Source organism: Arachis ipaensis, chromosome B9, assembly GCF_059453495.1.
Source record: "Arachis ipaensis isolate K30076 ecotype BB chromosome B9, ASM5945349v1, whole genome shotgun sequence".
In the NCBI taxonomy this organism is placed as follows: domain Eukaryota; kingdom Viridiplantae; phylum Streptophyta; class Magnoliopsida; order Fabales; family Fabaceae; genus Arachis; species Arachis ipaensis.
Window position 1 is genome coordinate 14,447,998 of NC_142444.1, and position 14,957 is coordinate 14,462,954.

Here is a 14,957-nt window from a genome sequence, read left to right on the forward strand (position 1 = left end):
GTACTATGTGCAATTTCGTTCTTATTTATGAAAAAAGTATAGGAAATTTAAAAAATTAACAGGAGTTCACAATACATATGAATATGAGGAAATGATTGGTATATGGTTACATTTGGTGTTCTTTAAATTTATGGAACTATAATTTATGAGCTATCCGTTTCACATTCTTTATTGTTTTCAATCATCTAAAATTAATGAATTGTCTAGGTTAATTGTCATTGTTATTGTTGTTTGGAGCTGTTGTTCGTTAAACCAGTTCTTCAATACATTGTCTCTTACTTTTTGACATTTATTAATAGAGTATGAAACAACATTTGCCTTAAGTTTCTACCCTCTAAAGGGTTATATTCACGGTCACTTCTCCTTTTTACTATCATTAATTAAACCTAGGACATGTCACACACTAATTATTACTAAACCTCAACTAGGTAATACGAAAATTGTAAAACATAATATTCCGTACAACTATGAGTAACTACATTGGATCGTATCAAGTATAAAACTCACCAAGAGTAAGATCGATCCCACGAGATTTAACGGATTAAGTAAGCAATAGTTGATTGATTATTCTAGTTAGATGGTTCAATTTTGAGTGATGAACAAACAAGGAATGTAAATGACTTGAAATTAAATGAAAGCAATAAAGAGCAAGAAAGTAAATGACTAGAATGTAAAGTGTTAAAAGTTAAATTGCAAGAATGTAAATGACTAGAAAGTAAAACTAAGTAAAGCATTTCTACAAACACTTAAACACTTAGAAGGCATAAATGTACATAAGTAAATAAAGCTATAAAGGTGCATAAGTAAATGACAAGAATTTAAAGAGAACAATTAAATGACAAGAATTAAAGACAAGAAATGAATAACAAGAATTAAGAATGAAATTAACACTAGAATCAAGAGATATTGTATTTTTTGGATCAATAGTTTTATCTCATCTTCAATCATTCAATTCATTGATCTCTTGACAAATCATAAGTGACTGAATTCCAATTCCTTGGTAATTCAATCTCTCTTAATTTGATCAATTGTCAATTCTTTGATCTAATTGCTCATGAGAAGAGATGAAAATCAGTCTCTAATTTAGAGCCACACAATCTCATAAACCCAAGTTTTGGGATGATTACATGTCACTATATCAAATCCAAACTCAAATTTACTCAATTGTGAGAAAGAACTTCAAACATGATTCTATCATCTCTTTCCCAAGGCTCACATAGAATCCATGTGAATTCAATTTCTCTCCCAAGATAACTAAATCCTTGAAATGAAAAACGAAGATTCTTTCTAAAGAAACAATAAAAGAAGAATTTAAGATGGAGAAGAAATCAAATTAATCTATTGAAAAACAATAGAGCTCTCTTTCCCAATGATGAAAATTAGATACTCATAGCAAAATATTTACAAAAGTGTGTATGAAAGACAATAGAAGAAGAGAAGAGGATGAGAGTGAGGTGTGGAGTCACCTCCACCCCCTCTTAGTGCGTGTAAAATGATGAATCTAAGGTCCTATTTATAAGCTACCTAAATTACAAATTCAAATGAAATTACAATCAAATGCAAATTTTCTAACTATTTTTAGATGATTCTTGTGGCCCTGATTAATTGTTAATTGTGGCTTGACTTAGGCTTGTGAAATTTTAATTTTCTTCTTTGAGGCTTGAAATATTAAAAAATAAATAAAAGAATTGGGTTATTAGAAGTGGCCCAATGTGGAGTGTCATCGAAGTGGCACTTTGGTAACACTTTGGGCTTTTGAGGCTTTGGAAATCTTGTACGTTGAAAGATGGGATCCTTCACGGCCCCAAACTGCACGTCCACTATAAACTATTATATATCATTGAAAAGTTCTGGAAGTAAGCTTTCTAACGCCGTTAGAAGCGCGTCATTTGGATCTCTCTATCTCAAGTTATACTCTTTCCAAGATGAAGAGGTCAGTCTAGCAAAATGCAGGAAATTGTCCTCGGGAAATTTGGCCTAGCGTGCCACTTTCCTAGGCATGCCAAGTACGTAGTGCTAAAAGAATAGTGATTTGCACCCTTAAATTCAGTGTTTACTATGGAGTATTATATATGGTTGGAAAGATCTGGAAGTCTACTTTCCAATGACACTAAAATCACCTCATTTGGAGTTTTGTAACTCAATTTATTTTTGTTGGAGTATGAAGAGTTCAGGGTTGCAAATCCTCTTTGCTTCTCTTTGAGTTTGTTTCCAACTCTTTTGCCACCTTGAGAGTGTGCTTCCTCTATTAGTTCTTTTATTGCTTCTTTTTATATTATTTTCTACAAAATTTATCAAATCAAAAGATCAAAGCAATATACAACTTAAACACCGAAAACACTCCATAATTAAGCATTATGAATTGGTTTTTATATGAAAAAGTATAGAAAAACACATCATGATGCACATGCATCACAACACCAAACTTAAACTTTACTTGTCCTCAAGTAAATAAAGAATCATGCAATACAATTTGACAATCCAAGGTGAGAAGAGTAGCAATTTAATATCCATGGTTGGCTAATTTACTATGTATGCAACAATCACAAAAAAAATTTAAATGATTGATGTTTCTATTTAGCTCACTTTATGAAATCTTTTCTTTATATTCCTTCTTTGAAATAAGCTCTTCATCTTTTTCTTAGCTTAGATTCTTAGGTGCTTTGCACCATTAGTTAAAAGCTTCGACTCTAAATATTTTGTTTTCAAGTATTACCACTTGATACATAAGCACCACAAGCATTTAATTAGAGAACTCTTTAAGCTCATTTGTTTCTTTTCTTTACTCTCTAATCATTGATGCTTAGAGCCTTAAACTTTGAGGGAGTGCTTTGTACTTGAGTCTAGCCTTGACTCTAAGTATTTTGTTTTCAAGTTTTTTGCTTGATACATAAACACCACAAGTACTTGACTAATGAATTGTCATTGGTACTTAGACCCTTCAACTTTCTCATTCTTTCCCTTTTTTTTACTTGATTTAATTAATTTGCTTCTTCAAGGATTTCAAAATTTCAAAATTTTCACAAAAAGCTCTAGATGAAAATTTCAATTAAACAAATTCAAATGCAATTGAGCAAAAATAGTCATGCTAGCCTCCCAATACTTATATGCTCATGCTAGCTTCTTCTTTAGTTACCTTGTTTGTTTATGATCATGATGTTTAATTGCTTTGACTTACAAATTTTAAGATGATAATTATGATGTAAAAGCAACATGGTACAATTCAAAACTATACTATGCTTTTTCAAAAAGAAGAACACACATGCATATAAAAGAAATGGAAGACAATCATGCAATTGAAAGTATAAGAAGTAAATAAGAGGAAAAGAAACTTAACCACATTGTAGTTCATCTTTATTGTTGTCATTTTTCTCATATTCTCTCCCTCCAACATCAAATTTAGAATGATTGCTTGTCCTCAAAGCAACAAGTGAGAAAAGTGGTGATGGGCTTGTGAATTAATCATGAATGTCTTAAAATAATGATGTAAGTAATGCATGTGTTTAAGCAAGCAAAATTAAAGATAACAATCAAGGCACAAAGAAAAGAGACAATGTGATTGCATTAATAAGTGGGTTGTGCATGGTACATTGCATGAAAGGTAAGTAGCCACACCAAACTTGGTATGATACTTTCATTTTTAAAATGATGCAAGTACCTAGTGAAGATTGAAAATCAAATTATTGCATGACAACACCAAACTTATTCTATGCAATCTCATGCCAAATTATTTGAAAGTAAAACTAAGTAAAGCAAGAAATTGTTACCAACGGTTAGGTTGCCTCCCAACAAGCGTTCTTTTAGTGTAATTAGCTTGACATATTGGTTCTTGAATTTTCTTCCTCTTCTTCCAATTAGTTAAGAGAAATGACTTCAAGGGAGAAGAAGAGAATATTGATGCCCCTTAATTTGATTGCCTCCTAACAAGCCTTCTTTTGTTGTTATTAGTTTGATTCCTCTTGCTTGTTGGGGTGGGATTTGGATTGTTTTTTGTTGACCTTCTCTTTTTCATGGATGTTCTCTTCTATTTCTTGGTCACAATCCTTCTTTGAGTGTTTTTCTTGAGTGCCTTGACTTCCTTGATTTTAAGACTTAGGTGTTGTGTGATGGTTGGAGTGTCCTCTTCCTCAAGAACCTCTTGGATTAATGGTTCAATTAAATCATCCTCCATATAACTCTCTACTTCTTTGGAGTGTGGACTTTCTTGGTTATTTTTATCCCTTACAACCTCCTTCTTCATTGGGATTTCACTTGGTATAGGGGTTTTTTTTTTATTATTTCTAATTCCTCCCTTGTATCTAACATTTAGTCTAAAAGCACTTCCATGTTCTTGAGAAAGATTTCTTGTTCTCTCCAAGATTTCTTTATCTCCTCGCAAAAGCTTTCCATATCCTTCTTTTCCTCCTCTGTAAAGCATAGAAAAAGCATATGAAAAAGCATAATTGAAGAGAAGATGAAAACTATTGAAGAGGAGATGTAAATATTCCATGAAAACCGATTGACCCCTGTAATCGGTTACGAACAGGTTGCCTATATGATGTGTCAAATGGAGGCTGAGTCGTCAAATACAAGTGCCACGTGTCACTAGAAATTATTGCAGGGACTAAATACTCCATCCCTGCAATTGAAATGTCGTCGTCGCCTGGGGTTCATAATCCCCCCTGGCCTACGGTATTATTGTTCAACTCATTTTTTTTAACTAACCACATATTGTGAATGTTGTTGCATAGCAATCTAAAACTGAACCTTCACCACCAATCCAGCCAAGTCTTGCACCACCAGTCTAGGCAAGTCCTGCACCACTAGTCCAACCAAGTCCCAGATTCAGGTCTAAGCAGACGACTTTTAGGCCACCAGGTAGGGGTGAACATGGGTTAGGTTGGTTTGGATTTATGGTAAAATTAGAACCGAACCAATTAAATTGTACTTGGTTTGGTTTGGTTCGAATTTACGTTTTTTTGTGTATGTACTCGAACCAAACTAAACCGATTAAAAATGGATTGGTTTGGTTTGGATAATTGGGTACCCAATAAAATAGAAATTAATAATAAAAAAAACTAAATTTTTATCTTAAAAATTCTGTAAGTACAATAAACATATAAAATTAATAGAAATAATCCAAACATGTTAAATACTAAATACATTAAAAACTAAACACATTAAAATCTAAACATATTAAATATTAAAGACACTAAGATCCAAATATATTAAACACCAAATACATTAAAAACTAAACATATTAAAATTCAAACATGTTAAACACCAAATATATAAAAAGCTAAATAAAAAAGTGCAACAGAGAGAGACTCAAAATCATTAAAAGACATATATATTTTTTAAAATTATTATTATTTTTATTTAATTAATACATGGTCGAGTCTACGGGTTGATTCAGGTTCCGCACCCCCAGAACCATTACCCGAACCAATTACTAGAGAAAGACATTGGTTTGGTTATAGTTGGACCTGATTACCTTAGTTCCAGAATAAATTTAATTGGTTCGGTTCAGGTTTAGACAAGTAATCGAGTACCCATGCTCATCCCTACCACCAGGTCTTCTGAATTCACAGCATTCTCTAAACTATGGTCCTAATCAGCTTGCACCACCAGTCCAGCTTCTTTTGAGACAGTCTACAGCTACACCAAAAAACAATGAGGTTATCTCCAAAAAAACAGTGGCAGCAACAAGTGGAGGAACTTAATTACAAATAATAATAATAATAATAATAATAAGTGGAGGAATTTTCTCAATATTATTGAAGTTCATTCCAACATTAAATTTCAGGCCAACAAAACAGACTTAGTTAACTAGAATGGTTATACCATAAGATATCGCATTTAGTTATTTGTTTTTTATGCTGTTTTTGTTTTTTGGTTACTAATTCAGAATTTGAAAAACTAGTATCAAGTAAGGACATATTTTTCGAAAATTTTGCCTCACATAAATTGTGAGTTCTATTTTGAAAACTTTGTCTAACATAGTTTGTGAATTACCTTCTAAAAACTTTACCTCACATGATTTATGAGTTACACATTGAAAATCTTAGAATTGTAAAATGATAATATATCATTTTTGTGTAAATGTGCATTATTAATTTTCAATTTTCTTTAACATTAATTCTGTCAATCAATTATAAAAATCATGAAATGTACAAAATATACATAACTAAATACACAATATTTATTAATCCAGGACTATAGTTTATTACAATTTCATAATCTAATTTTTCACTGCATCTCCTAATTGTATGGATTACAAAATATTAAATTTACACCAACAAAAGCATACTAACATTATACAGTTGTAATTAGACTACATTCCTTTCCTATTACAATGCCTAGCAAAATCAACCTAAACAATTTTTAATTACTAAGAGCACCACTGTTCTTCTCATTGTTTTTGACCTCATCCATCTTCTTCTCTATCTTTGCAATTTTTTCTTCCATCTTTTTTGTTGGGTCTGCAACTCCATCTTGTGGCACTTCATCAATACAAAAAGAGGCAATGTACTCATCTAGTATTTGTAATGTCGTGTGTTGTTCTATATTAAAGATGTCTACTGTTAAACTCCAAAAAAAATTACAAAATAACTCAACAAACCAAACAAAATCCTAAACACAAAATTAAAAATAAGAACAACCAAAGAAAAGCCTTCTTGAATTTTTTGAAGTGCCAGATTCGAACAAAATGATGTAGGATCCGCAATTACACATTGGAGGAACAAATTTCTTCTTCATCCTTCTCGATGCTCTTTCCTGCTTCCATCTGCACTCATTCGAATGCTCTAACTTTCCTCACACCCACCGCATCTTTTTTCGCGACTGAATGACGAACCAGAATTTGTAATACTCATATCCACTGTTGCGAGTCCTCTCACATAGACTGAAGATGAGAATCCTAAACCCTTTGAATCGTACGAGAAAGGAAGGATTATCAATCCCATGCGACGACGGTGTTTCAGTTGTAGGGAGAGGGTATTTAGTCCTTGTAACAATTTTCAGTGACACGTGGCACTTGCATTTAACAATTCAGCCTCCACCCTATACGTCATATAGGCAATCTGTTCGCAACCGGTCACAGAGGTCGATCGATTCATTTATATCGATGGATAGAAATTTAGTTGAGATTTAGTTGATCAAGTATGACATGTTCCACGGACAAATGGTCAAGTGCGGGAAAGGTATTTAGTATTTACCCTTAATTAATTAAATAACATAAAAATTATTTCCTTTATGAAAAAAAAAAAAAGCAAGAATCTCTCGTAACTTGAACATAGAAAGACATTACTGTACAATGGGTGCTCGTGGTCATGGTCACTCATGGAGCATGTGAATATGCTCACACCATGTGCATTGCTTATTTTGCTATTTGCTTAGAAGAAAGAGTCTATTTAAGGTGTTTATCTGAGTGCAAGCGTAGTAATTAAATACTAATTGTACTATGGAGTCAACGTCAATACCGCATTCGTGCAGCATAGTGAGTCAACCACGTGCCTCTTCTTTCTCTGAGTCATCCATATCGACTCCTAACTCCTAAGAACTAAGATAATTTGATTTCTAGTAACACACCTTGCCTTCATTTCATTCTTTTATAATTGGAACATGGAAGCCTGCTTATGCTGTTATGAACCAATTATCAATCTATCATCATCATCATTGACTCAATCACAATCAGTAATCAATAGTCCATAGACCCTACACCACCTCCCAAAGGAATATTATATTCAAGATAGCAATTAGCACAAGTCAGTGGCGTTTACTGACTTATTGCCATTCTTATCCTCTTCCCACAACTCCAGAATTCAATTTAGCCTTCTTCACACCTTCCATCTCAATGTTACACACACAAATACAAAAACAATAATCATACATAAAATATACACATCATCAAGCTGAAACCGATGGCTACTATCATTACAGTTTCTCTATTAATTATCTCCCTTTCATTCTTCTCCATATCCAGTAAGCTACTCTAGTACTCTACTCCCTCTAAGTCCTATTAAATTATTAATCTGAAATTATTTTCCTTTTGGATCATTTTAATTTCTTTCACAGGTGCAAAAATCTCAGGTCAACCTGGAATCAACTACGGTCAATTGGGCAACAATCTTCCACCTCCAAAAACCTCAATAAACCTAATCAAATCCCTAAAAGCCAAACGCGTCAAAATCTATGATACGAATCCATTGATCCTAAAATCCCTAGAAAACACGAACCTCCAAGTCTCAATCATGGTGCCAAACGAACTCGTCTCAAAAATCTCAACAAACCAAACACTCTCAGACCAATGGGTCCAATCCAACGTCGCACCCTTCTACCACAAAACCCTAATCCGATACCTCCTCGTCGGAAACGAACTCATCAGCTCCACGTCACCTGACACGTGGCACCACATCGTTCCCGCGATGCAGAGGATCAAAACCTCCCTAACAACGTTCCGTTTGCACAAGGTGAAGGTTGGAACGCCCTGTGCCATGGACGTGCTGGAATCGTCGTTTCCACCTTCAAATGGCACATTCAGAAACGACATTGCGTTTCGCGTCATGAAGCCTATGCTGAAATTTTTATCCAAAACCAAATCGTTTTTCTTCTTGGATGTGTACCCGTTTTTCGCGTGGTCCTCGGACCCTAAAAACATTGACCTTAATTACGCGCTATTTGAGTCCAAGAACATAACGGTAACGGACTCGGGTACGGGTTTGGTTTACCATAATTTGTTTGATCAGATGGTGGACGCGGTTTATTTTGCAATGAACCGGATCGGGTATCCGGATATTCGGATCTTTATTGCTGAAACGGGTTGGCCCAACGGAGGAAACTTGGACCAAATTGGAGCGAATGTTCACAATGCTGCTACGTATAACCGGAATTTTGTGAAGAAAGTGACGAAAAAACCGACGGTTGGGACTCCGGCTCGACCGGGTTGGAGTCTTCCATCGTTTATATTTGCGTTGTTTAACGAGAATTTAAAACCAGGATTAGGCACAGAACGTCATTTTGGGTTATTGTATCCGAATGGATCTGGAATTTACGAAATTGACCTTTCTGGAAAGACGCCGGAGTCAGAATTTCCAGCGCTGCCGCCGGCGGAGGATTACAAAGGGAAGGCGTGGTGTGTGGTGGCGGAGGGAGCGAACGTGACCTTAGTAGCGGCGGCGCTATCATACGCTTGCTCCCAAGGGAACGGAACCTGTGATCCGATCCAACGTGGACAATTATGTTTTGAACCGAACAGTGTAGTTGGGCATGCTAACTATGCGTTTAGTTCTTATTGGGCACAGTTCAGGTCTATTGGTGGAACTTGTTATTTCAACGGTTTAGCTGAAGCTACCTCAAAGGATCCAAGTAAGCTTTTCATTTCATTCATTGTTTATTTTCTCCAAATTTTATCTCTTCTTGAAAGGAAATTAATTTGGTAAAAAATTCTTTTATTTAATGATTTTTCATTATTTCGTCTACCAAATTATCCCAACCAACTAGCTTCCCGCTTATTTTTTTCCCCTATTCTTGATATATTTCATGTTTGTTGAATCTATTATGGGGCACATAGAAAATTAGTTACTAATAAAAATAAATAGATTGTATTATAAGTTTATAACAGATTTTATTATTTTATTGTAAGAGAAAGTCTAGGGCCAGTATTTTTGTTGAAATCTGGCCAACACTTAACCATCAAAGAAAAAATGATTAATCATACACTATTAGATATCATCTTCACCATTGAAAATATTGATGATGACTAATTGATAGCTAAACATCACAAATTCTGCTGGTCCCTAGCACTTCTCTTATTGTAATATGTTTAAAAAAAATATAAAAATTTAATTTTTAATTAATCAATATTAATCAATTTTAAAATTTAGATTCATAATTTTAGATTCAAAATTTAAAATTTATATTTAGAATAAATGACATAATTTAAAAAAATTAATTAATATTCTAATAACTTGAAAAAATTGGTATAAATATATCATAACTAAATTTTAAGAGCACATAGTATTTTTTACACGGATTTACAATGAAGCTTATATTATTTTTGCGAAAACGTGGTACTCTCCCTCCACTTCTAAAAGTTGAAGTGAGAAGTTTGTTCATTAATATGGCCATTTGGGTTGACTCTTACTTTGTGTGCATTTGTTTGTCTGTTTGGTCATGTTTGAAGGTTATGGATCTTGCAAGTTTCCAAGTGTGATTCTTTGAAGAAGTGACGAGTCAATTAATGCCAATCAAATGAAAAATTGGCCATGAGAAAAAGATAAATAAAATAAAATACATTAGCAAATGATAGTATATGGAATCATGACCTATTTTCTGTTCCATTTATTGGAGCCTTATCTTTTGATATATGTATGTTTTTCTAAGCAAATTATATATTTTTCTAATAAAATTATTATATCAATGGGAGAGTAGTATCAATCTTATATGAGAATGAGATGCATATGGAATTTACTCCAAACTCCATAAAATCCACACCATAATATCAATTACTTTCTGTTGTTACTATTCTCAAGCTAATTTCATGGAGGAAAAAAAGATAAACGAAGCACTTCTAAGACATTTCAAAACTTCAATTTTTCTAGCATCATCACTTGAAATTTTAATTCGCAACCCTAACAACAATAAGAAATCTAGAATAGAAAACGATTTGGTTTCTTATAAAATATTCAAGGCATGCAACAACAACCTTCATTTATTGGCACCTGAACCTTTTGTTCAAGCTTCAATTTTTTGTCACTACTGAGACAGAGGAAGATGACGAAGGCAAAAAGAAGGAAGAGAAAAAATAAAGAAAATTTAGAGGAAATATGGATGCAAAAAAGAAATATGAGCAGCGAGAAGGGAAGGAGACGGTGGCCTCTGTTTTCTTTAAAGGTCAATAGACCTCTTACACATATATTGATATATAATCTTCTATGTTGAAATATTATTTTGGTTTCTCAAAAGTCCTTGTAGTATTTTAGTTAAATAACATTAGCGTAATGCACGAATATTCAAGAATAACAGAACAAGTATTGAGGTAATCCACACAAGGACGGTGTTGAGCTACACAGAATGGCGTGGTTGTGATCTTGGGGTAGGCTGAGAGCAGCACTGGAGATGCTAGGGGTTGATGGCTTTGTGGGTTGATTTTTATGTTTATTTTTTGCTTTTCTATGCTCCACTTTAACGTGTTGAACTTTCTTTGTTTCAAAAAAAAAAACATTAGCGTGTGTTTAGAAGGGATAATTAAAGGTGGAAAAGTAATTTTAGAGAGTATTTATATTGACAAAATAGTTTGGATATTTATTAGGAAGAATTTCAAAATTTAAAGGATTCCAGTGAAAAAGTTTAAATATTAAAGATGAATTATTTTAATTTCTCTAAAAGAGAAGGAATTTTAATTTATTTTTTTAACCTCAATTTAAAATGTATTTATATACATTAATAAATATTTATAATTGATTATGTCATAATCTCTATTGAACAATTTTATCTGTAATTTAGGAGTGTGTAGATAGATTATTTATTTTTTATCCAAATCCGATTGTTCCCAAGATGAATTTGGGCCTATATATAAGATCCAAACTCTTTTGGGTAAAGGATCGGACTTATTTGTCGGAATAGTGAATCGTCCAATGTCCTCATCTAGATGGTAGTAGGAGATACATGCAAGGAACCCTGATATTTAAGTTAGCAAATATTTAAAGTATGCTTAAGTAAATTGAGATTGAAAAATATTTGAATTTGATGGTGTATTTACAGAGATACGTGATGACTTGACCATCACTCCTAAGTCTCTCAACTTTTAGTAGTGGACAGTTTCTTTGTTAGTATTTGGGAAGTAATCCCACGTTTTAGGTAATAGTTAAGTTGTGAATAGTATTTGAAGTAGTGTTCGATAAGATCTTACTTTTCATGCAAGTCGGATAGGGTATGGGTTATGACATCCATGTCCTGAGATCTGGTTAGATTTATTGGGCTTCTATGGATTCTTTGTGAAATTGGATTAGTTTATTTGGGTCATGGTATAATAGGTGCAATGATTTACTTCACGTGCGAGGTCTCTAGTTCAAATCCAGAATGGCTCAGCTGCGCCAGGGAAAAGAATGAACATTGACTCCTTCGTACATACTCCACTTGACTCGGGAGAATATAGCTCAATTGGTAGAGCTCCGTTCTTGAAATTGGATCATTATGATTATAGGTTGGATGTCTAATTATCTAAGCGGTAATGATAATTACTTGTACTTAAATTAGACTGTTCTTATTTTGTTTGTCGCTACTATGTAAATCGTTTTTTCTTTTTTTTTTTTTCTGTCTATTAAGATGTTTCAGTTGATCAAATTATCTTTTATCTACATGTAAATTCAGCAACAATTAAAAAAGTTGACCCACTTGAAGCATTTTTTTCTTACTATGCCCTCTCTCGTCTCTGGATGGGCAGGTATCCACCATAAGCCTTTCCTAATCGATCATAATATTTTATCGTTTCTGTTTTAAAAACACGATTCTTACCTTGATTATTCTGGATTGAACACGATCGACATGACATACAATTAGTGTAAATAATTTTGTGAATTTTATATAATTACGTAAAAAATATACCCATGCTTTTACATAGATGAATTGTGAATTTCTATGCGTGCACTGGTGCATAATCATGTCTATTATTCTACTGTAACTGCTATTGCAAATGGAGTTGGTATGATGAGGGATCCACGACCACTAGGGAAAGTTGAATAATCCAAAAAAAACTCATAGTGTACATGACAAATTTGAAGGTGAGTATCAGTCTATCAGATATTGTTAAAAAAGAAAAACATTTGATGAATATAAAAATATGTACTATATGAAATCGGATGCAGAGGAAAGGGATGGCTGTGGCAATTATGTACTATATGATAATATGAAAATTTATAGTTAAAAAAGAGGGGGAAAAAACAACAAAGAATTGAATATAAAAAAATATATATCAACTAAGTCAAATTATTGGAGAGAGATCTTCAGAGTTCAGACTAGTTAGGAGAGATTTCCTAATGTGCCATAGAATGATAATAATAATAATAAAAATAACAAGTAAAAAAAATATTACTAAACTCAACCATTATTCTCCAGTACTTGTGCCACAGAATCCACATAGTTGTTCCACAATTCTTGTATCACCTTTGATACAAAATCTGCGAGTTCCTCAATTAGTTCTGGCAAATTCTGCAAACCTTCTTCAATTGAAGTCTTCAATTTCTCTGCAACTTCCCCAATTGCTGACCCAGTAGCACTCATTGAACCTTTGATGCTTTCTTTAATAGCATCAAGGAGTGAAGACAAAAGCAAGCTTATTCCTTCAATTATAAGCTGAAACATAACATCCAAACACGCCCTTAACGCCTCGGCTACTAGTTGAAATCCTCCATGAATGGCCTCACTGGGTACTTTGATGGCTTGAATCAACAACACAATTGCGGAAGCAATGAAGGAGAAGATTAAGTGAGTTAACAAACTGCATAATGTTAATAGAGAAAATATAATTAGCCTTAGAAGAAGAACCAACATTTGAATTATTAAGAAGACTTGGCAAACAAGCAAAAAGGCAAAACTTTATGGCAGCATGAGGTTAGAATGTTATATCGAATTTGAATGTTTGAAAGTCAAATTTCTATGAATATTTTATTATGATAAGTAAATTATTAGGCTGCGTTTGATTTTGAGAATATGACTGAGAACAAAATACAAAGAATAAAAGTACAAAAATTAATATTTTTATATTTTATTTGGTAATAAATTAAATTTTTAAAATTTAATTTAATTTATTTTTTTTATTTAAAAAATATTTTAAAAAATATTATAATAAAAAATATAATTATAAAAATTAATAAAAATAATAAAAAAATAAAAAATAAATTATGATTCATATTAGCATCTCTTTATTTTTGTCTCGTTATTTCGTACCTATAAACAAATGCAGCCTTAAAAACAATTGTCCAGATAAAAAAGTTTCATGGTACAAGGTGATAGATTGTTTTATGAGTTACCAGTTACTATACGCCACCTTAGAAAAACTTGTAAGGATTGTTTATTTTTTCATATATGCTTTGATTTGAAGCAACGTTACTCCATATGTCGTGCTGTGTTAACATTTAGTTGCTTCTCAATAATGCTTTTAAACACTCATAATCATAACTGAATTAAAGACCTTTTAATGATTGAAAAAATAGTAGCGTGTACTTTTTCATTTTCAATCTTAATTAATTAAGTTTTATTATTAAAATATCATAAAATAATAAGCATATTAACCTTTTTATTAGTATTGAGTGAAAAATTAATAATAAGCTTTGATATATTAGAAGGATAATTAAATGAATGATGATATATGGACAACTCTTAAAATTGTTTATTATTTATAAGAGAAAATATAGGAAGCTAATGAAATATTTGTACAATGTGTACAATAGAGGTTTAGGGATGTCCGATTCAGTATTAGAGATATAACCATTAGTATTATCATGACATGGTATCAGAGTTCTAGATTCGAAAGGTTAAGAGTTTGATCTTTGGTAAATCCAAAATCGATGGTTATTCTGGATAGAATATGTGATATTCATTTTTTAACTCATATAGCCCATTATATACATTGTACAAATATTTCATTGGCTTTCTATAAATAGTGAAGCGGCACAATGTTAAACTTAAATTAGAAAATCTCTTTTAATTGAGTAAAATTGGTTCCTTCTTTGAAAAATAAATTAGATGGGTGCTTTCTATTTTGTCATTTTTTAAATTAAATACTGACAGTCATAGAGGAAGGAATTGCAGTTTGTAATGGTATCATAAAGGATCATGATGATAAATTTTTAGCATGTTTCAAATACTGTTAATTTGTGTTCTGCTAAATTTTTATTGCTGCGATTCATTTCAGATGTTACAAATTTACTGCTTAAAAAATTCATCATGAATTCACAAAAACACATGGTCATAATCTG

General features: G+C 32.5%; 1 protein-coding gene across 1 annotated transcript; it reads left to right on the forward strand.

Moving 5' to 3' along the window:
• Positions 1-7,593: 7,593 nt before the first annotated feature.
• LOC107619687 (putative glucan endo-1,3-beta-glucosidase A6) lies at positions 7,594-10,453 on the forward strand. The gene is made up of 3 exons (XM_016321984.3): positions 7,594-7,962; positions 8,056-9,345; positions 10,163-10,453. Exons 1-3 carry the CDS (start codon positions 7,902-7,904, stop codon positions 10,198-10,200), a joined length of 1,389 nt encoding a protein of 462 aa, XP_016177470.1. The 5' UTR covers positions 7,594-7,901; the 3' UTR covers positions 10,201-10,453.
• Positions 10,454-14,957: the final 4,504 nt, after the last annotated feature.

What these genes read in the sequence shown, in the direction of transcription:
- LOC107619687 (XM_016321984.3), top strand. Translation starts at nt 7,902, where the DNA reads ATGGCTACTATCATTACAGTTTCTCTATTAATTATCTCCCTTTCATTC. An exon ending in TTCATTCTTCTCCATATCCA is followed by an intron (nt 7,963 to 8,055) that starts GTAAGCTACTCT and finishes TTTCTTTCACAG; the next exon opens with GTGCAAAAATCTCAGGTCAA. An exon ending in AGCTACCTCAAAGGATCCAA is followed by an intron (nt 9,346 to 10,162) that starts GTAAGCTTTTCA and finishes TCATGTTTGAAG; the next exon opens with GTTATGGATCTTGCAAGTTT.